Genomic DNA, 22,235 nt, shown 5'->3' on the forward strand with positions numbered 1-22,235 from the left:
ATTTCATTTTTAGCTAGAAAACCTTTTAATATCTATATTTCATCCTTTATATTTTTTTAAACAGCATATGATTTTATATAATGAAATAAAGTCACTTTTATTTTTACAATCTCTCAACTTATAAATAGGAAATATCTGTATTACTGGATCGATCTAAAAAAATTGTCATCAGAATATTATTAAAATAGTATATAGTAAATAACAAGTACAAAAAACGTACAAGTTTTTATTAATACTATTTGCGATATAATTATTAACGAAATAATGTCTTATTTAAATGCGATTAACTGAAAGTCGGTCCACCATTTAGAGTGATGCAAATTTAAATTATCCTCAAAAAATGAGTCCCAAAGTAAACTAACGTCACGAGTCGCTAAAACTTTATTCAAACATATGTCTTCATTATCAGCATGAATGTCATGTGACTTGGAGAACCGCCCTTCGGACCACGTGAAAATAATTATTATACAAAACAAACTTTTTATGTGTCCCGATAATAACATAAACAGGTGTTTAAAAGTTGTATAACAAATTGTACTAAAGGATACAAAAATTATACTATCGTTATTTGATAAAATTCTGCAAATTATTTTAAATACAATACAAAATATACATAACTGACAATAATTTCATCAGAGACAATTTGTGTTAGCGGATTTCGCGGGCGATGATGAAAATTTTAGTCGTGAGTTCAAACCCCAGCCATCCGCCAATGGATATTTATTTCTATGTGTAAGATAAATACTTGCGTCTACGGGAAAGGAAAACAATGTAAAGATACAAATACGTTTGAACAATGAAAGTGATCAATACAACGCATCTAGAAATGTGTCAGCCGCGTACGCCTTTGGCTTACAACAGTTAATTAATAAATTACATAAAACCTATGCAAATTAGATGTTTCAATGTATTTATGTTCCTTTAAGATTCACTCTATATATTGTTATTTATCTGTCAATTCTCGATGCGTACTAATTAAAGCTCTTACCCAATATATCGGATAAGATAACCTAGCTTAAAGATAAACGTTTCACCAAATCAATTAATCGACAACTATTTAGTATTGAATTTAAACTTAATACAAAATGTTGATATATCTGTTATTTATTCCAATTTTTTTACTTCAAAATGTCCAAGGTAACATAACTAATTAGGGTTATATTAAACTGAATGTTTTTTATTTTATGTAATAGTTGTTTATGTATCACATGATTTTATAATTACAGCTCAGTTCGGTGATTACAAACAAGACTTCGGGTATGTGGAAGTTAGAACAGGTGCCCATATGTTTTATTGGCTATATTATACCACGGCTGACGTAAGCAACTACACAGAGAGACCATTGATAGTTTGGCTTCAAGGCGGGCCTGGAGGTTCATCCACAGGTACAGGAAATTTCGAGATTTTGGGCCCCCTTGATTTGTCTTTACAAGAGAGGAACTATACGTGGGTAGGTTTTGATTTCTGTTCCGTATAAAGAAGGTCATATTTTGTAAAGTAAAACATTTTGATGTTTATGTTTTTAGATTAAAAACTTCAATGTTATCTTCTTGGACAATCCTGTCGGGACAGGTTTCAGTTACGTCGATGACTTAAGCCTTCTTACAACCACTAACGATGAAATCGGTAATAACATCTCATATTTAATTAAACTTTAATAATATAAACGAGATGAAATCTACTTCATACAATAATTGATACAGGGTATCTTGAAAGTTAAGAAACATTTTTCTCGTATATGTAATAATTTAAATATCTTTAGTTTGATACTGCGTTTATTGACTTTACTTCTGTAATGTTATCAAAACTTACTCATTCGGCTAAGCGATTTAAGTGTGACAAATATTTTGGGTTATATCAACGATCAAAAATGTTTCTTAACCTATAGCTAAATTGCTTATTATTATTATGCTTGTACCAATTGTTAGTACCATAACTTAACTCTAAACGAGAAACTCTCACGAGATATCTAGTTATCTTCAATAATTTCAATCATATTAGCCATTAAGAATTTTAAATGGAGAAAATTTCTTAATAATGAAATTTATTTTCACTTTCACTAAAAATAAATACTCATAAAATGACATGTTTAAATTTAATGTTATTATTTTTGCGGTGTATATTTTCGCCTAGAATTTCGATTAAAAAGACGACAATTCCTCGTTGGTTATTCAGGGATAAAACTTTCTTTTGAAGTCGAGTTTTGTACACTTTCACTTCAATATTTCAAAATGTGATTTTATTCCAGCACAAGATTTCGTAAAACTTATGCAAGGTTTCTACACCAAGCATCCAGAATTTGAACCAGTACCACTATACATTTACGGACAGTCTTATGGGGGAAAAATGGCCGTAGACATGGGTATCCGTATGCGAGAAGTAATTACTCAAATATTATGTAAAACTAGTTGATTTTTCTACTAACCCCCGGGAATTTCGTTTCGGCTTAAATTGCATTTTTTGAAGAACATTTTACTATGATATCCCATAGGGTTTTCTATCCAATTTTTCTCTCTACAAAAACCTCAGAGTTCAAGGAATACACGAATTGGTCCAGACGTCTTCGAGGTTTACGCTTAGCAACATATTCTGCGATTCATTTTTATTTATAAATATGTATTCAGCGATAATTTGGTATTTTGTGTCTAAAATAATCATATTACATATTGCTCTCAAAAGGCTTTATCAGGCAGGTTGATCATTTAAATAAACGACTTCTTAAATGATTATACTCCAAAAAATAGTATAGCATTAAGAAAAACACTATTGAAACATGGGGTATCCTTCTAGGCTGAACAAAATGGAACTATCCGATCTAACCTTCGAGGAATCGCAATGGGTAATGCTTGGATATCTCCCGTTGATGCGACTTTAACCTGGGGCCCTCTATTGCTGGCTGCTGGCCTAATAGATGAAAGTGGGTATGAAGATATTCAATTGCAAGCCAGAGAAGCCGAACGATTATTTAACGCTGGTCAATACTACGCATCGACTCGACAATGGGCACAAACACAGTCAGCGGTGTTCCGAGCTACCACTAGTGTTGATTTCTATAACATTTTAACAAAAATGTCCTCTTCACCGGACACTCCTAGAAAAGTTGAAGGTAACATTTATAAGCTATAATATTATCTTTATATTTTTAAATATTACAACATAAAATAGTTGTTGGATAAAAGACATCGACATAAATTAAACTTGGTTTAAAAAATGCAACGAGTTATGTTTAATTTATAATTTGTTTCAGAATTTTTAATCAATATGATGATAACGGATATATCATATGGGGCCCCAGGACGGCAACAATATGACCTCGGGACGTTGATGAATACACAAGTTAAACAAGCACTTAGGATACCAGAAAAAGTGGTCTGGGCATCACAAGCCAATAATGTATTTGATACATTGCGTACCGATTTTATGAAACCAGTTACTGACGGCAGTAAGTACATCATTAAACAATTAAATATCTTTTATTAGAATTTCTATAGGTCGTTTATAGTACTAATAGTTATACACCGCAATACTTGACGGGGCAAAAGTGTATAAATTTTATAAGCACAGTCTCAGAGATCAAGTTTAGGTCCGTTACTGTACGTATAGGACTTATTTATTCGATATATTGACTTGCGTCAAAACAGCACACTACTGGGTGTTATTACTGGTGGTGCATAAACCTAGATGTGGTTATTATCTTATATAATATCGATATAAACAATTTGTATGTTAATTATATCAAAAATCGCATAAATACAAGTAAATGTAATATAAAAGTTTTTTTTGCTAAAATCACGCACAAATATAATATAAATATAAACTAAGCAATAAAGAAAATGAAAATCTGTAGATATCCACGTTCGAAAGCAATAAATAAATCGAATGGATTTGCACATTGCACATTCCCACACACACCTCAACAGGCAAATTATTAGTACATGGTCTTTGTTAGTACATCATCTTCAATTTTTATACTACATATATGGTGTACCTAATCCATTTTGGCTATCTTTTTAATTTAAAAATTGTTAATATTATGTATTACATTTTTTATTGTTGTGCATTATTAATAAATATATACATGTTAACCAAAAGAAATGCACTTCAAACACAAACACAAAATTCAGGTGATAGTTAAGAAAACGAATAAATAAACTAAACAATAAGTTTATTTTGTATGTCATCCAAAAACTATTTTTTCCACAGAAATACCCAACCTTTGTTATAAAAAAAATCATATGATGTGTACAATAAGGACGAAAACTTAAGCTTCACCCAAGTAATATTTTAAAGGCCTATATTTGATCAGCCATGCTTAAAAACATCATTCTTATGTTGAAAAGAATAGTCCTATAAAAACCATATTTGTAGCTGCAAATTATATAAATTTTGTTTCTGTATCAAGGATTTGTTATTGTTTATAAGAAGTTATTGATTTTTTAATATAACATAGGGTGCTTGCAAACATTTAATGTAATGAATAATATCATGATGTTTCAGTTGAAAAACTATTAAACGAAACGAATATAATTGTGACAAAGTATAATGGAAACTTGGATCTGATTTGTGATACTCCTGGTAAGTTTTACTGTAATTTTTACTACATTATGTATTCCCTTAATAAGAGCCTGTATAGTCTGTAGAAGAATTAGTTCAAACAAAAATCTTTATAAGGTATCAAAGAAGGTGATTATATATTCTTACGATTTGTGTGTACTTGTTTATTAAATTACATAACTTAGAAATAGGTATCTGTACATATCAGTAATTTGTATCATAATATGGTTCTATTAAGTACATTTGCTGCTTATGTTTTTATATAGTTTCGCCTTATTCATAAAAAATAAATCTTCCTCTTTTCATGGCAGTGCTGGCACAGAGAAACAGTAATTATACTGATTGTGTTATCTTCATGATATTAATTATAAACAATAATTATCTGGTATAACGGGAAAATCATATGATTAAACGCAGTTGCTAATGTTTTTTTTCTTTATTTTACATATTCACACGTACGCGTCCTCCCGATCACGCGATAGTGCGTTAGTAACCTGACTGTTTAGTCACCATAATATTTTTCTAAGTTATATTCTGGCTTCCGTCATAATATCTCTAGTCTTTGTTAGATGTTAATTCCCTTCTCCCTTCTTTATGCAAGTTATCTATACCTGACACGCCTCGTTTTTACAAATCAGTAAATAATAAACGCTGAGAGTAGCAACACACTGAGCTGTGTGTTTAATTTGACAGGTCAAATACTATGGGTAGACCGCCTCAAGTGGCCCGGAGCTGAAAATTATAAAAATGCAACGAGGCAACCAATATGGGAAAACAACAAATTAGAGGGATACTATAAGAGTTATGGTAACTTTAGATTCTTCTGGATTAACAAGGCTGGACATAGCGTACGTATATTATTGAATTTTAAATATAAATGTGCAGTCACATTTCCGTGAGACGGAGGCTTAGAAGCAAAAAGAAAACTTAGTTTTCTTTTTGCTTTCTGTACTACCTACATATGTTGCTTTGGTTTTGTATAACAAACATGCATATTGTATATTTATTGTATTATATATATATATATATATATATATTTATGTATTTGTTAAATCAAGGACGTGTCTTTATTCCAGGTACCAAGAGACAACCCAGCTGGATCCAACGCATTTCTGCGAGACATGACGTCATTCGGTTAAAAATCGCAAATATTGTATTATTTTTACCTTGCCCTATTTAACACAATACGCTTCTTTTCAAGTATTAGAAATAAACAAGATAATCTAAATGCTTGTCCTTTATCTAAGTCACTGTATAAAATTAAAAAATATTCATACATTTTAATCTCTATTGTATAAAAAAACTTGTTGATATTACACATTTTACTGTTTATCGAAAAACCCAGATAAAATGTAGTTACAGTACAATACATTATAAATTTCATGTAATATATTAATATAACATAAAAGTCTTGATCATCAATAACGTTAAATATGGGAAGTTTAGCCATACCTCGAAGTCTATTGCGTTTGTTTTTTGTTATAGCCAATGTAGGCAGTTTCGTTAGACATCAGCCATTAAATTTATGGATTACTATTTCGTCAGAAATGGAGCTCGAGTATACAATGGTAGCTATATTATGACAATCAACTAATAAATACCGTTCTGATTTACTCATTATCTATTATTTTTTCAAAAGAAGGGCTTTGACTTCGGAGTCGAGACTAAACAAAGGTTTTTGACTTACAGGAGTCTAAACATTAAGAATTACCCTAGGAATTCACCTTTGTTGATCTTAGCTAAAACTATGGCCATAGAAATCTTAATAATAAATAACCGCTATGCTAGGTATATTCTCACGAATACGCGACCGGGTATGCCCTTGGGACAAGAGTGTCGTTCATGATTTTACTAGATATAATACCAAATATAAATAAAACTGTATTCGTTAACAGTACTCCTAACAGCGCATGGCCCATTTTCAAAATTTTTACATAGCTATGAATTAAATAGCAACTCAAATTTCGAGTGCGATGGAGACACGGAATCTGCACTCCGGATAATAGTCATGACAAGACTCCACAAGATCTAGTTTCTATGTGGGGAATCGATAGATGCTGCAAGCTGAAATAAAACGGTATTTGCTTAAATTAAGTCTTGAGTAAAAATTATGTAGGGTATCACTTCATGTATGTATTACATACTTACAGGATACGTTTTGAATCAAGTTCTCGAAACGATGATAATCAAGAGAGATTATTTTTTAATGTACTATTAAGTTTAGGTCACAAAATATTTTTATGTTAAGTTTAATTCATTTTAGTGTAGTCGAAACGAATCACTGCAATTATAACACCTGCCGTTGGTTGCTATGGCTGCAGGCAATAATGCACGTAAAAATATGCAAAATATTTTATACCTAGCCATAAATACTGAAACAAAGTAAAACATTTTTTTCTATTGCAAATAACATTATTACTTTTACAGTGTATGATTTTAATAAATAAATATAAAACAAATTAAAAAATAAAAAGCTTATTCGAAGTGGTCTCCATTGGCTGCCATACAGTCCTTTATAAGTGGCCAAATATCAATAGAAGCACGCACTCTTTCCATGGGAAAATTCTTCACTGCCAATCGTAGGGATTGTGTTAGCGACTCCAAATTATCATGGCGTTTAGAGCAAGCCGTACTTTCTAAAACTGATCATAAATCATAATCCAGCGGATTAAAATCGGGACTAGACGACGGCCAGTGTGCAGTTTTGATGATGACCCGGCGTAGAGTTTTGCTGGAAGGACAATTCCTGGTTATTTAACATGGTGTTGTTAACGAGCTTCACTACTTGCTTAAGAATCTTGATACACTTGTGCCGATGTTTTGATACCTTTTTCATAAAATTATGGCTCAGTCACTCCTTCATAACTTATATACCAAACCATCCAGTGATGTAAGTGGGATAGTGCCCACGTTGCACTCTGTCGTCTAATTGGAAAGCTTCCTTAGAGCTTTAAGCATAAATACGGTTATATTTTTAGTTAAATGTTGCTCAATTTAAAAAAAAATCTCATCCGTAAACAAAATTTTCTGTGAACTCCCTGTGCGTACCGCTTCTGTAGTTGTTTCGGTTTTACCATCCTTTTCTTTTTTAAAAAATCAGTTAAGAAATCACCAGTACGTCTCTTATAGGCTAAAAGTCCTAAGTCATCTTTCAAAATACGCGACATGGGTCTAGGTGATCTTCATCTCCCGAGATAAAATCTTTTGCTTTCGGACATGATTTCTTCGAATTCTTTCCGTTACCGCTTTGTCAACCTTTTTCCTACGAATACTACGTGGACGGACAGATCTTGTTCTGTCACAAATAGAGGAGGTCTTATTGTACCCATTAATAGCCTGATACAAAAACATTTTACTAATACCAAGCATATGGAGAGTTTTAATAATTGCATTTGGCCTAATTTTTGTAATGCAATCACAGCGATTTGGTTCTCTTTATCACCACACTCCATTTTAATATCGCAAAATATTGAACAATGTATTGGCGCCAAAATGAGAAAACCTAATGAACATTGATATAAAAATGACAGATTTAAATTCAAATGTAACATTTTGTTAATTTTCAATCGTAACAGCCAGACTAAGTAAAAATAAGATCATTGCGTTGAATTAAATTGTAAATTTAATATAAAATAATTAGATTACTCTACAATGAACATACGATATAATAAATTAAGTAAGTAATTATTCTTACTTTAATAAACTAATACCATTATTTTTATCCCTAATAAAATTAATAACCATGCCCTGTCCAATTTGTAATACTACGCAGTTTAGGAAAACAATTCCTGTTAGTTTTTTCCTCATTTCGCAAATCGCTACATAAGGTATTGTTTGATGTTGCTTAAAATTCATTGACTATTCATAATTCAGTAAACTGATTGTTTTATTGTTATTTCCTGGTGTCCGTGACAGCGTTACCTATAATAACCAACATATAATAATTATCGTCACGGAATGATTATTCATAAGGATGATACACTAAATCTTGAAATATTGTTAACCGATTCGTTGTTTTCATGTAAATGCTGTTAGTAGAATAGAAATACGTACATCTACGTATTCCAATTTTAACAACAACAAAAAAAATTAAGTCTTATTCTGATTACATTGGATAAATAATTTTATTCTGCGGCCTTACTTTGACACTTCTAATAACGACACTGCTCCCGACGTTTTTTATGTAAGTTCCATGTAGTTATCTCAATATCCGTAACGCCAATGTCGCAACCGCGGGTAACAACAACATCTTATCGAAATGGTTCTGATGCGTATTTTTACATAAAGAAAAATATCACATTAAAGTATCTTAAAGATAGAGTATCCCTTTAACTTCTATGAAACCTACTACTGTTACATTAAACCATAGCATCAATATGCTTAAATTTTTTTATAGATCAAGGGGCAACCGGGCAAGAGGCGCACCTGATGGTAAGTGGCACCCATGGGTACTGCCAAAAGGCTCGCAAGTGTGTTGCCTTATCTTGATAGACCTTAAGATAATTGATTGGGGAAAAAGTTTCTTCGCATTTTTTAAAAAAAATTCACAACATTTTTTAAAACAGTTTATTTAGATTTAACTTTTTGCCATCTTGAAAGTTGGGATATGATCCCATTGCTATATAAATTTTGGGGCTTCTGCCCAAAATACCGCGATAATTGGTTTTGGCAGTCCTCTCGTGATGTTATCCTAACACTGCCCAAAGAATTCTGGAGAGATCGAAACAGGTGGAAATCTGAAGGTGCAAGGTCAGGACCATACGGCGGATGCATTAATACCTTCCAGCCAAGCTCTCTTAATTTTTGCTGAGTGGCTAAAGGTGTGTGAGGTCTAGCGTTATTATGATAAAAAACACCCCTTCTGTGAATAAATTAATTAATTCCGGCCGCTTTCTCTCAACTTCTTGCTTTAATCTCATCAGTTGTTCGTAGTAGAGTTCAGAATCGATGGTGATAACAGCTCATAATGAATAATGCCCTTCCAATCGCACCACACACAGCATCATCTTGTTGCGAGTTAACCCGGGTTCCGCCAAAGTCTGTGAAGGCTGACCGGCCTTTGACCAGGACCTTTTTCGCACATTCTTATCGTACATGATCCACTTTTCATCACCATTTATCAGCTTCTTCAAAAATGGGTCAGTTTTATTACGTCGTAATAAAGAATCACAAATGAGTACACGGTTCATTAGGTCTCTTTCAGTGAGCTTGTGAGGTACCCAAATATCGATCGCATGTTTGTGTGCCCAGTTTTTTTCAAATGCACCAAAACTGTTTTGTGGTCAGTTCCTAGTTCTTTAGCTACGTCGTAACTACTTATACGCCGATATTGCTCCATTTTTTTAAAAATGGCATCCATTTTATCTGTAATAGGGTGACCAGAGAGACGTGCATCTTTGACATAAAAAAATCGAATTGAAAACACTTAAATCAAACCCTCACAGACACTGCACTAGGTCCATAAAAATCGCCAAAAAAATTCTCGGCTTGCGTTGAATTTTCATTTGAATTTGGAATTATCTTCTTTAAAATTTATTATGTTAATGATACCAAAACCAGCCAGATACATATAGTATAGCCAAAAAGATTTTATCACAAGTTCATAAATACTATAATGCGAAAAAAACTTTTTCTCCAACCTAATATAATTCATAATTTTCATATTCTTTAATTGCGTAACAGTGATAATATGTCGCCTAATAAGCTCAACTATCAATAAAATAATCCCCTAGTTCCTGGATAATTAAAATAGGTTAATCAGCTGATAAATAATTACTTAGATATGATACATTGCGATAAGCAGCTACAATATTTATCTCTCACAAATAATTAGGAGTAGAGTACTTTTAGAGTATTCATGTAAAATGTGTTAACAAGATAAAATGTCGAAGAAAGTTGTAATTGCTATTTCCGTAGTGTTCAGTGTTGTAGTTCTTGCTGGACTAGGTGTTCTAATATGGTGGCTAGTTTCGGATTCTGATTCGAATGAAATTGTTACCATTAGTAAGTTAAACGATCTTAGAAAATATTATTTGTAGACTTTTTGCTCTCTTATGATGGTTGTGTAGCGACACCTACAATCAGCGGCTACAAACAGTACGTTTACGTCATACCCTAATTGCATTTCCGCAATGTTTACGAACTTAAGTATATAATATATATGCAACCTCTCGTATCAACCAGTGGGGCCTTCGGGCCGGCCATTCAGTGATTCGAGTGGTCGAGGATCCTCCTGTTAATTAGAAGGTATGCTGTTACCTTCCATTCCTTCACAGTCATCCTCATAGCTGAGTATTGTGGCCAGCAGAGCTGTCCAACGCCTCCATCGTTACGGTGAAGAGTTTTAAGCAAGTCTTTCACTTGATCATCTCGTTACTGCCTTCTGAATTCTTCTGTATTATCTGTTTTAGTTCTTGAAGGTGAGGGATTCAAAAATGTTTCATATACTGCCGCATTTACAAGAATTCCGACAACAGGCGAGATATTCTGGTGGTTCTTCCCCTCAAAAGCGGGTGTCAGTAAGCCGATCCTTCTATTTTTGGGGAGTATTACTGGTCTACCTCACAGTTTTCTGCTTAACTTTGGAGAAATCGGGCCTCTGGACTTCGATTTAAACGCGAGAAACGACTCATTGGTTGGTGATTATCGACATACATATATATATTATAATTATTATTATTATATGAGACCGTGACTATAAATGTTTACTTCATTTTTAAAGGTGAATGATTACAGCCTGCTATTTATAGATGGTATCGTGGGCACAGGATTTAGCAAACCAGAAGAGACGCAGGACAGCATCAATGTCGATAAATTAGGTAATTAAACATATTAATGAAATGGCAAATTGAAATCTGATACGATGTTAGAGTTTTGGCATGGATGACATATCATAAAATGTTCTTGACCAATACATAACGTGATTTACTTCTTTGTATACGTTTAGACAGTATAGTTTCGGCTTTTTCTTACACATATTTGTACATAATATCAAGTTTGTGTTTATATTAAAAATGTATGATATCTTTTTCAGTGGATAATTTAGTTCAAGTACTTCATTCTTTTTATAACATTAATGGAAATTACAACGATGCACCTCTCTATATATACGAGCAAGGCGATGGTTCCCATTTAGCAGTTCCTTTGACGATTCGTTTGGCAAACGTAAGTATAAGGTCCAAAACTATATGAAGGTATATACGTTATCATAATGTAACGTAGTGTAAATTATTTTTTTCAAAACAGTAAGATCTTTTATACATTGCACGTTCATAAGTTAAGGAATCACTTGCTGAATCAAGGTATATTTTCAAACTAAAAGTGAGCGTATTTTATACAACGGTTAAAAAACAATGGATGTTGTGGATTAACTTAGTACAGTTGATCATTTCCGCACCAATCTCTCTGTTATGCGCATCCGCGTGTCACTGCGCCGCGTCGATGTATAAACTATAAATATGGGTGCTTTTGGTCTTCATGGCGGCGTGCTTATTCTATTTCATTGACTTAAGGCAATCTTGTTTCAGGACTTAACATTTTAAGTTTCCCATTTTTTATTGCCTAGCGGCTACATTTGCTAATTATTTTCTATGTTACAGGATGAAATCTATTCAAACAAGCTAAAAGGTTTATTTTTGGGTAACCCCATCATTGCGCCAGCACTTGTTCTAACAAAACTTGGATTTTATTTAGAGGAACTGGCTATGATTGATGGACATGGTAGAATTGTAACTGAAGAATTTTCGAACTCAGTGAACTCATTAGTTTCTGAACAGAAGTTAGAAGAGGCGTTCGATCAGTTCATAACCTTGGGAACAGTTATTAACAATAACGCAGGAAGCATTGCCGCGAATTTAGGTCGTATTGTAGAGAAGTTGACTCCTGAATCTGAAAGAGGTTAGATTGTGTAATAAATATTAATAACTAATACAATTTCCGTGAGTATAAAGTGTCTCTATTTTTTATCTGTTTCATTGGTCGTATGTAATTTGCAAGTGATCCTTCTCTGCCAAAAATTTAAACTCGATACACAATAAGATCAATCGACATTTTCCACCGCCGATATCTGTTTTCAGATTATTTTGGGCAAAATTTATATTACGAAAGAGTAGTGCCCTCTAATATTGACATGAAAATATTTATGGAAACTGTCATAGCGCCATCTCTTGGAATGTCAGGAAATGTAGATTATGATAAAAGCCGGAACACTACTTTATATGCCCTAAGATCTATTTACATGGAAAACTACGTTGATAAAGGTAAACTCTTAAATATATTAAAATTATTTATGAATATTATTTTATAATTAATTATACTTACTTTTATATGTAAAGACCCTAAAGACGTGTTATGAGTTTAAGTGTATGTATTAGGTTACAAACTCAGACGTTTGTTTTATGTTTTTGTGAAATTGTGATAGTTTTTGGCACCTCGGATAAACTTAAAATTCGTACAATTGTAGAATATGAAATTCCTACGTGAAAATACCGCTACGCAAGCAACACGAAAAACTGTTTACAAAATCACGGTTCATTATTTGTTCAATCGTTTTAAGACTTTTTTTAATATAATTCTAGATAATTCTCCGACTATCTAGTCGTAGGAGGCATTAAATAGCTTACGTATGGTATTGCTAACCCGGATGATTAAACACTACTATCTATTTCTATTAACAACTTTTTGTATGACCTTTACAGTAAATCGAAAAAATATGCCTCTTAACCTAATGTTGTACATTATTTTCCTTAAATTCGTCTCTATCACTTTTATGCTCATAGCTTGTCCAGTGTTATATCTGTCGTATGCATACATTGGACAGTCGGTCAGAACATGTAACACCGTCTCTTCAGCTGTATTGGTACAAGGACAGGCAGCACTTTGTCTAACCCTGAACCTGTAAATTTACGACAAGAATCCACCGATCCTTTTAATACTGGAAATGTTAAGTTGAATAACAAGCCTCGCGGTCGGCCACTAACCGACGACAACGACGAATTGAAGTCAATAGTGGAAGTGGATTTAACTCAATATACAGCTGATCTTGCCAAGGCTTCAAATCGGAAAGATAAAAAGGCAGATAAGTTGGTGCCACACAAACTAAGCTACCGACAGTGAGTCCTAGGCGCGCGAAGTATGCACAGCTACTGAATCGGCATAGATCCTGTACGGCACCCGTAAGCGTTCGTCTCAGTAGGTGGGTCCGGGTACAGCTAATCAGTACGCTAAAAAAAGATTATTCATATGAAGATGGTAGTGAATGTCTGGACCACTGCCGGACTTGTACATCACAGCTTCTCACCGAATAACACAACAGTGACGGCAGGTGTCTATTGCCAAAAATTGCAAATATTACACAAAATGTTAACAATTTTTAGGTGGAAAAAAATTAACACCCGAGAGGCAGAAAAACCGCTTTCGCTGATTTCATTGTTTTTTCCATCAGACTTCTTAAAGTAATTTTATAAATAGTTTGGGTCAGTACTTTGATTAACTGTTATTAAAATATTACCAACATTTGTACCTATATTTTAAATTTTTCATAAAATTCTCCAATTTAATAGGTAACTAAAAAACCTTTTAAAATGTTAACGTAAAATAAATTGACGTCAAATAAGCAAAAACTTAAATAATAATTTTATTTGTTTATTCATTATTAATGTTATCGTCTTAATAATTATACTTTAATTTCAGTGGAGCAAATTTTAAACACAACAAGCGTTACTGTAACACTATTTAACGGAAATCTTGACGCAGTGGCAAACACACCAGGTAAGATGTATGGAACATCTAACTTTGGGTCAAAATATTTTAGCGCCTGAGATTAAATTCGTTGTTTCTGGCTTTCTCTATGTATGGTATTTGATAAGTCATCTGATACAGGACAATTGGAATGGATAAATAATTTAAAATGGCCTGGCAATACTAACTTCACTGAAGCGGCGAGACAAACGCTCATTATCAACAGACAAGTTGAAGGTTACTTCCGGGAATCAAGTCGCCTTAATTTTTACTGGATTAACGTTGCTGGACAATCTGTAAGTATACATTTGGAGGGGTTTTGATAATACTTGTTTATCAGTCCTCAACTTCGTCACCGTACTTTGGTAAAACTCCTTTGGCTCTAAACTTAATAAAATATCTTTTGCAAAGACAACTGATATAAACATAATCTTCATTGAGCTCCTCAGCTTTAGATTTTTTTTCACGGTCATCACTGTTTATAAAAAAATTATCAACTTTATTTCCAACAACTGATACATTATATCGCTTAGAGAAGTCACGCGATTTAACTATATTATACCCCAGTCTAGAAATTTATAAATAATATGTATTATATGTAAAACTATCGAACGATTTATTATTAAAATCTATCTTACTTACTTAGCTTAAGTAAATATGCTAACTAGTTTTAGAGCAGATATGTAAAATATCGTGGAAAATATCACATAGACCATAACAATCCTCGCTGGACTCGCAATCTGTAAATCAATTGAAACGAATAAAACGACTCACAATGTAACAATTAAATCTACAAAATTACTTTAAATTAGTATAGAATGTGATAAAATTTAAGTAGTAGATGTAAGGTATAATATAATTATCTGTATTTATATCTTTTCCAGACACTCTTGGATAATCCTGTTGCAACTAAGAAAATGCTGGAAAGGATAACTCGACTATCGTAATTTTTTTACTTTAAAATTACCAAACAAGAAACTAAAAAAGATAAAAATTGAACATCCAATTAAAATATAATGCATTTATTTAAAATATTCCAATCTCTCAAACTAAAACTAAAGACAGTTCATTCAAGTGTCTTAAAATTGAAAAAACTCAATGATGTTGTAATAATTTTAAATATGTATCTGTTGTGTGTCACTAAATTATGAAATTTTAATTGTAATGATCACGATAAACAAACGTGGCCGATGACTGCCAAAGCAATATCCGTTGTAAATGAATTTATATAGCAGCGATATATTTATTAGACACCCTCCTAGTGACATGAGCTATACAATTATTATATTGACGCATCTCTTCTTTCTCCCTCTTCGCATTTCCAAATAAAAACAAAAACCAAATATTAATCCCAGCTTCAAATAATTTACATATTTTTTTTCTCCCATATAACATTTACACAAATAAATAAGATTACAGTTGGGAGACTGGTTTCCAAAGAACCTGTGATATGGATAACCAGGCTTCCATTCACAGCAGAGTCATATTGAGTGGTAACAAAATGTACATACATATATGGGTAGGCAAACAAATTTAATGTTTTAAATAAGGAAAACAAAACAAAGCAGTCAACTAGTTAGGAGTTAGTAGAAATAAAGTTGTATGGGTGTATGTCACATAGATTGTGTGTGTATGTGACTGTGTATGTGTGTGAGTGTGTGTGTATGTGAGTGTGTGCATGTGTGATAGTCGAGTGAGTGTTAGAAGGGTGTGTCTGGGTACGTCAGGCACACGCCTGAGAACATATGTAAAAATTATTTTAATACATCTAGCAGATTTTGCGTTTGGTCATAGTTCAAAGTAAGTAAAAATGTATGATCTATTTGCTTTACACATTTTTTAGTTTTAGGATATAAGTATATTCAGAATTTTGTTAGTTTGTTGTACAAGTAACAACCCAGAAAAGAGAACGATCGCTGATAAAAATTAAAGAGATGTTGTTGTACAAACGCTATATTTGCGATGTTTGTCCAATATAGCGGTATCAAAGAATAACAGTGAATTTTGCTTAAGAATAGTGTATAAGATAAACAGCTGTCGAACTATAAGTACAGAACTGGTTTTATAAAGTTCAGCAGTAGGGAAACGAAAGGAAAGAGACAATGAGGTTTTAAGAACTACTCGTTGGGCTCGCTCAAGTTTCAGGAGAGAGGTTTCATAGGTGCCTCCCCATACCATTACACAGTAAATTAGCAGTAATTGGCTCGTACACCATTCTAATTGTAGTGGAGTCAGCAACCCCATGCAGGCTCCTGAATACATAAATTAGCTTGAACAAACGTCCCGAAAGCAATTCAATTTGACCATTAAAGCTAAGATTACCATATAAGTACGCCGAGGTACATTATTGTACTTAAATTTTGCAGCCGAGGGCAATCGCATGAACCATTCAAGCATCGCGGATGAGGGCAGCAATGAGTCACGATTGTTCACTGATGTTGTGGGGGGCATCCTCTCATATTACTTGAAGAAAAGATGTAAAGCATTTGGAATGTACTTTATCTTGCCATTTTGAAAGGCTTTTTTCCTGATATCGAATTTGAATCAATTATAGAGAGCGTTTATATTGCTCCGAACTAAGCTTTATTTATAAGTCGAACCCGCGTCATTAATCAAAATCAACAGAAATCCGATTGGTACGATACGGTACCGATATAAAGAAATGAAATTCAAAATTATTTATTTGTACTTTATTTCATTTTGCAGATTTTTTAAAACTAAATACAATGTTTCACTCGGTTTCTAGTCATTAATTAAAATATATGGATGCAGAAATAAATGTAAGAATTACAGATAAAACAAAAGGGTTCGAATATGTCATACATCGTTGCGATTAGTCCATAAAGTGTCAATAATCAATCTCCGTTGTCATTTCTCAAATGCCATTTGGTATTATCAAAAACATTATTTGTCTGTGTTTTGGCATTACGATTTGTGAATGGCTTAAAGGTCTCGTTACCAGGCCATAAAATTATTTTAAAAAAAAACCATTTGTGATAATTTGAGAAGTTTCATTTATTTTGAAATCTGAATTCAGGAATACTAATTCGCTGAAGGATTAATACAAATTTAATGCATCAGATAGTTTGTAATATTAAATAAAAATGGCAGATATTCTAGATATCTTAGATATAGAACAGCCTAGTGCATCTGAAATTACTAAAGATAGTATAATACATGGTGATAAAAATAAGAAAAAGTATGTTACTGCAAAAGCAGTCCGAAGGCCTGAGGGAATGCATCGTGAAGTGTTTGCCTTGCTGTATAATGATAACAAGGAATTGCCACCTTTATTGCCTACTGATACTGGTAAGTAATCCGGATTAGGTTTAGAAACTACCTGCTTGAATTTAGGAATGTTATAGGACTAAAATAAGCAGCAATTATGGTTCCTCAAACCATTCTACCTGAAGTTGCTTGGTTTAGTTAAAAAATAAATTGAATATTTATCTGTTAAATTTTAACTGCCAACCTTTTTTCATCAGGTAAAGCATACAAACAGAATAAAGCTAAGCTTGGTATGCGGAAAGTTAGAAAGTGGGCCTGGGCACCATTCACAAACCCAGCTCGGAAAGACAATGCTGTATTTTATCACTGGAAAAGAGCTGCAGATGAAGCTAAAGAATATCCTTTTGCACAATTCAACAAGGTCTAGTAAACATTTATGTGAAATACACCACTTTAAATAAATATTACCTGATTGGTAACCTGCAAGTCGGGTTGCAAATCAGGTGTATGTAGCTTATTTATTTCAACACTTTACGATCAATCCGTTTAAAACTTGATATATTATATGAAAATCTCAATGAAATTTACATCCTTTTCAGCAAGTATCTATTCCATCATATTCTGAATCAGAGTATAATCAATATCTAAAATCAGAAGACTGGAGTCAAGCTGAAACTGACCATTTAATGGACTTGTGTCAAAGATTTGATCTCCGCTTCATTATTATTCATGATAGATGGGACAAAGCTGCTTTTAGAGATAGAAGTGTTGAAGATTTAAAGGAAAGATATTACAACATTTGTGCAATTCTGAGTAAGGTATGTAATTTACAAATAAATTGATATTACACTTAACAACAATTGTTTACTACACTATTTATTTTTAAGTGTAAAGTTCACTTTGATATAAATCAGTTATTTCTATGTACACTTACAGTACTAATATACCCATAATTATAACATATTCTCAAATTGCCATGGAATTTTAAAGTTATATATCTATTATTCAATTCACTAACTTCTACACTTCTACATTTTTACTAACAGGTCAAAACAAACCCCTGGTCAAATACAGTCACAATGGTGAATGGTGAAAAGAGAGTGTACCATTATGATGCAGACCATGAAAGAAAGAGGAAGGAACAGTTGAAGAGACTATTTGAGAGGACTCAAGAACAAGTAAGAGGACAAAAAAAAATTAAATATCTTTTTTTTTTACATAATGCTAACTTTTGAAAATCCTGTTGGATTAAACTTAAAGCCCATATTCATTGATATTGATAAATTATAATTTACCTATAACTATAAACTATGAAGTAGTTCATGAGTATGAGTAACTTTAAATTTCATGCAACTATGTGAAAATAATAGTTTATCTTACTTACTTTTATATAAGCATTAAAGCAAGTTTACAAAACCAAAATTAACCAATATTTTATCTGGTAATACATCAATTATTTTTGTGACAAATTGTTATTCGTCCTTGCAAGCTCGTCGAGAGCTAACCCAGATCGTCAGGGTTAGTGCATCGTTTCTCAAGTGGTGGTTGAGTTTGTTTTAAAATGGGGTTGCAGTCTGTTGAAATATATACAAACTACATATTCGTTTCGTACAAGATTCGTTTATTAAAGCAATGAATAATTATCTAGTCTAGTCTAGTCTCTTGTGTTATATAACTAAATATTAAGATGTAATAAATAACTTTAAACAATAGACTTATAGCTTATGTATTTCAATAAGATTATTAATCATGAACATTAATTAATGCGATATTTGGCATTGTTACTCACTTAAAAGTTTTTCGTTCGTAGATCATAACTAATTTATTTTCGAGTGACAACAGACTGTATTTAGTTTTTAAAGACACAATATACGAGAAACCTTTTTCGCATAAGTAAGAAGTTAGGCTTCCGTACTCACGTCTTCGTGCAAACCATATATAAAAATTCCAGTTGTAAAGTTATATCAGCCGATAGTTCAATGAGTTGATTGTGAATGTGATTTCGTTCCTCGGCAACTGCAACAATATTGTCACCAAACGGATTGAGAACCCATCTTTTCGATCAATCATTATTGTCATTTGGAAAATCTTTTTATAGCAATTTGTTTATTTTTCAAAACAAGCAAGTGACTTACGCTCGAAGAATTCTAACAGTCTGGCAGGGTGTCGGTTAGGACTTGAAAACAAACAACGCATCCAACGCAATCAATCCATATTTTAAATATGGTCTTCTTCTTTAGGTACCGTTTCACCAGACGTAGAAGGAGCATTTTGATTTGTCAAGATCAATCACTCTTAAAGGCCTCGTGACATCACATAAGGTGCTTTCAAAGTTCCCCGATACTAAATGCCCACCTAATATACTATAAGAATAAATATAAGATTTTATTAATAATTCCATGACATTAGTTAGTAAAAATAGATAATAATTTTACAGTGCGGCTCGGTGAAATACTCTTTAACTCATTTAATCTTGTTATTATTTAGATTGATGAAGAACAAATGCTGTTGACTGAAGTAAAGAAGATTGAGGCAAGAAAGAGAGAAAGAGAAAGAAAGACACAGGATCTCCAAAAACTCATATCTCGGGCTGACAGTGGAGGAAATAATATAATCCAAACAAACATTAATGATGCTGCCAATACTCTGACAAGTGCATCTAGTATAGCTAGGCGCCATGACCGAAAGTTACATAAAAAAAAAATATCATCACAACAAAGACCTGTTCGCGCTGTTGAGGCAGTGGTATGTTTTAATTAATATCAGATTTTTGTAATTCATGCTATAAATTTTTTAAGCTAAGCATTTTTCGCTTGTTATATATCATGATTCTAATCAGAGTAAGCATATTTTAAAATAAATGATCATGTAGCAAGTATGAATCCAATGTTTAAACTTCTAAAAAAAAGTGGTCCTTATAGAAGGAAGGCTTCTCCTATTACCTTGAAAGAGGGTTCTGATACTACTATAAATTAGATTAAACTAACAAACTAATTGTAAGTGTTTTCTTATGAGAAGTATTAGGAGTTTTTGTTTTTATTAGAAGTATAATGCTTTTTGTTTTTATTAAAAATAATAATAGATAGTGCTACAGTTTTGTAAGGCCTACATTTTTATAAATTTGCAGACAGTAGAATGGGCGGGCATAAAGTTTCCCGAGGCTCGTGGTACTGGCGTTTGGCTACGCTCTCAGCGTATGAAGTTACCTCCTGGAATTGGTCAGAGGAAGACAAAAGCATTAGAACAAGAATTGCGTCTCATGTCTATAGGTAAATATAATATTGATATATTTTCTAGTTCATATGTTCAATGTTAAAGAAAAATAACAAATTATATTATGTAAAATTTTGCATAATAATATGATATATTTTTATTTTTATTAAAAATTAAAAGTCAAAGCAAATATTAATCTATGCTTCAAACAATTGCAGATATCGCACCCACACCTACAGAAGCTATTTGTAAGCATTTCAATGAGTTGCGGTCTGATTTGGCCCTAGTACTGGATTTAAAAAATGCATTGGCCTCTTGTGAATTTGAACTGCAAGCTCTGCGTCATCAGTATGAAGCACTAAATCCGGGAAAAGTGAGCAATTCCTAATTATTTTTCACAATGGTTTAAAAAATAAAATAAATCAATGGCGCTGCAACCTTTTTAGGTCTGGGCTTCAGATTTTTGTTTCTGTTTCATGATCATTTGTTAATCTAATAGGCAGGTATGTGATCAGCCTTCTGTGCCTGTGCAGGCATGCCGGTTTCATCATAATGTATTTCTTCACCATTCGAGCGAATGGTGAAGAAATACATAAAAATAAGGTAAATTAGTGCACAACCGAGGATCGAACCCACAACCTCAGGGATGAGAGTCGCATTTTAAAGCCAGTCGGTCAACAAAATTTTAGAAAGTTAAAGTTATGTTTTTAGTGTCCAAGCAGATGTTTAATTCATGTAATATTTGATGTTAGGCAGGTTCAGCATTTTGTAATTTCTTAATATGTCATACATATACAAATGAGGTCATAATTTCATATTTTACTTTTGTTTCTGTAATTATATTTTTTAACCTTTTAAACATTTTTGTTTTAGACCCTGACAATACCACCATCATTGTGCAATACCAACACTGATGGAGAATCAAAACCTGTTGGTGAAATAATTGATGTTGTAGGCTCACCAAGTACATTGAATAACACTATTTAGGACACATGATACAATGTTAACTTTAAAATATATTGAATATTTTAAGTTAACATTGTTTTCTAATTCTGAACAATTGTCTATATCAACTTATCATGGAAATGTATTGATGTTGCAGTGTATTCATTTCATAAGTGACTTAGAATAAGTATTTTTCATAATTATCACTATTTTTATCTTACAAAACATCATACATTATGCACAAAATAAGCAACATTTATTAATAATAAGGAAGTGCTTGTTTGTGTGAGTCTGATACTTGTTAAAGGTACCATCAGCACCTGTGTTACAGGTCATCAGCTTGAAATTAAAAGAAATATTGAATTTTCTTATATCTATACAGTAGTAATGTTTCTGGGTTACAGATTATTGCTAAGAGTATCTTAAAATGTGAATAAATAATGTATATAAAAAGATGCCCTTTGTTTTTTTTTTAAAGACGGTCAAAACTGTTTAAAATATAGTTTAGAACAAGATACGGACAACATTGACCAATATCAAAGGTCCCTGCCGGTAAA

At 32.5% G+C, this 22,235-nt stretch overlaps 3 protein-coding genes across 3 annotated transcripts; all 3 read left to right on the forward strand.

Annotated features, from left to right (window-relative positions):
- Positions 1-1,081: 1,081 nt before the first annotated feature.
- On the forward strand, positions 1,082-6,167 carry LOC123720102 (retinoid-inducible serine carboxypeptidase-like). Its single transcript, XM_045676592.1, has 9 exons — positions 1,082-1,137; positions 1,227-1,450; positions 1,527-1,626; positions 2,249-2,379; positions 2,791-3,106; positions 3,248-3,442; positions 4,498-4,575; positions 5,248-5,402; positions 5,631-6,167. The coding sequence occupies exons 1-9, from the start codon at positions 1,086-1,088 to the stop codon at positions 5,691-5,693; spliced, it is 1,314 nt and encodes a 437-aa protein (XP_045532548.1). The 5' UTR covers positions 1,082-1,085; the 3' UTR covers positions 5,694-6,167.
- A 4,228-nt stretch (positions 6,168-10,395) lies between these two features.
- LOC123720119 (serine carboxypeptidase-like 51) lies at positions 10,396-15,579 on the forward strand. The gene is made up of 9 exons (XM_045676616.1): positions 10,396-10,557; positions 10,965-11,188; positions 11,276-11,372; positions 11,588-11,718; positions 12,153-12,450; positions 12,630-12,812; positions 14,245-14,322; positions 14,434-14,588; positions 15,177-15,579. The coding sequence occupies exons 1-9, from the start codon at positions 10,437-10,439 to the stop codon at positions 15,237-15,239; spliced, it is 1,350 nt and encodes a 449-aa protein (XP_045532572.1). The 5' UTR covers positions 10,396-10,436; the 3' UTR covers positions 15,240-15,579.
- Positions 15,580-17,246: 1,667 nt separating this feature from the next.
- Positions 17,247-22,133, forward strand: LOC123720369 (DNA methyltransferase 1-associated protein 1). The gene is made up of 8 exons (XM_045676949.1): positions 17,247-17,601; positions 17,778-17,941; positions 18,120-18,338; positions 18,567-18,698; positions 20,008-20,265; positions 20,648-20,789; positions 20,952-21,106; positions 21,607-22,133. Exons 1-8 carry the CDS (start codon positions 17,397-17,399, stop codon positions 21,718-21,720), a joined length of 1,389 nt encoding a protein of 462 aa, XP_045532905.1. The 5' UTR covers positions 17,247-17,396; the 3' UTR covers positions 21,721-22,133.
- Positions 22,134-22,235: the final 102 nt, after the last annotated feature.

The sequence above is a fragment of the Pieris brassicae genome, chromosome 2 (assembly GCF_905147105.1).
Source record: "Pieris brassicae chromosome 2, ilPieBrab1.1, whole genome shotgun sequence".
Classification (NCBI taxonomy): domain Eukaryota; kingdom Metazoa; phylum Arthropoda; class Insecta; order Lepidoptera; family Pieridae; genus Pieris; species Pieris brassicae.

Coding starts and splice junctions, on each gene's coding strand:
- LOC123720102 (XM_045676592.1), top strand. CDS start 1,086: ATGTTGATATATCTGTTATTTATTCCAATTTTTTTACTTCAAAATGTC. Junction 1,627..2,248: donor AACCACTAACGATGAAATCG/GTAATAACATCT, acceptor ATTTTATTCCAG/CACAAGATTTCGTAAAACTT. Junction 4,576..5,247: donor TCTGATTTGTGATACTCCTG/GTAAGTTTTACT, acceptor TTAATTTGACAG/GTCAAATACTATGGGTAGAC.
- LOC123720119 (XM_045676616.1), top strand. CDS start 10,437: ATGTCGAAGAAAGTTGTAATTGCTATTTCCGTAGTGTTCAGTGTTGTA. Junction 10,558..10,964: donor GAATGAAATTGTTACCATTA/GTAAGTTAAACG, acceptor TATCTGTTTTAG/TTCTTGAAGGTGAGGGATTC. Junction 11,189..11,275: donor ACGCGAGAAACGACTCATTG/GTTGGTGATTAT, acceptor TCATTTTTAAAG/GTGAATGATTACAGCCTGCT.
- LOC123720369 (XM_045676949.1), top strand. CDS start 17,397: ATGGCAGATATTCTAGATATCTTAGATATAGAACAGCCTAGTGCATCT. Junction 17,602..17,777: donor TTTATTGCCTACTGATACTG/GTAAGTAATCCG, acceptor TTTTTTCATCAG/GTAAAGCATACAAACAGAAT. Junction 20,266..20,647: donor TTCGCGCTGTTGAGGCAGTG/GTATGTTTTAAT, acceptor ATAAATTTGCAG/ACAGTAGAATGGGCGGGCAT.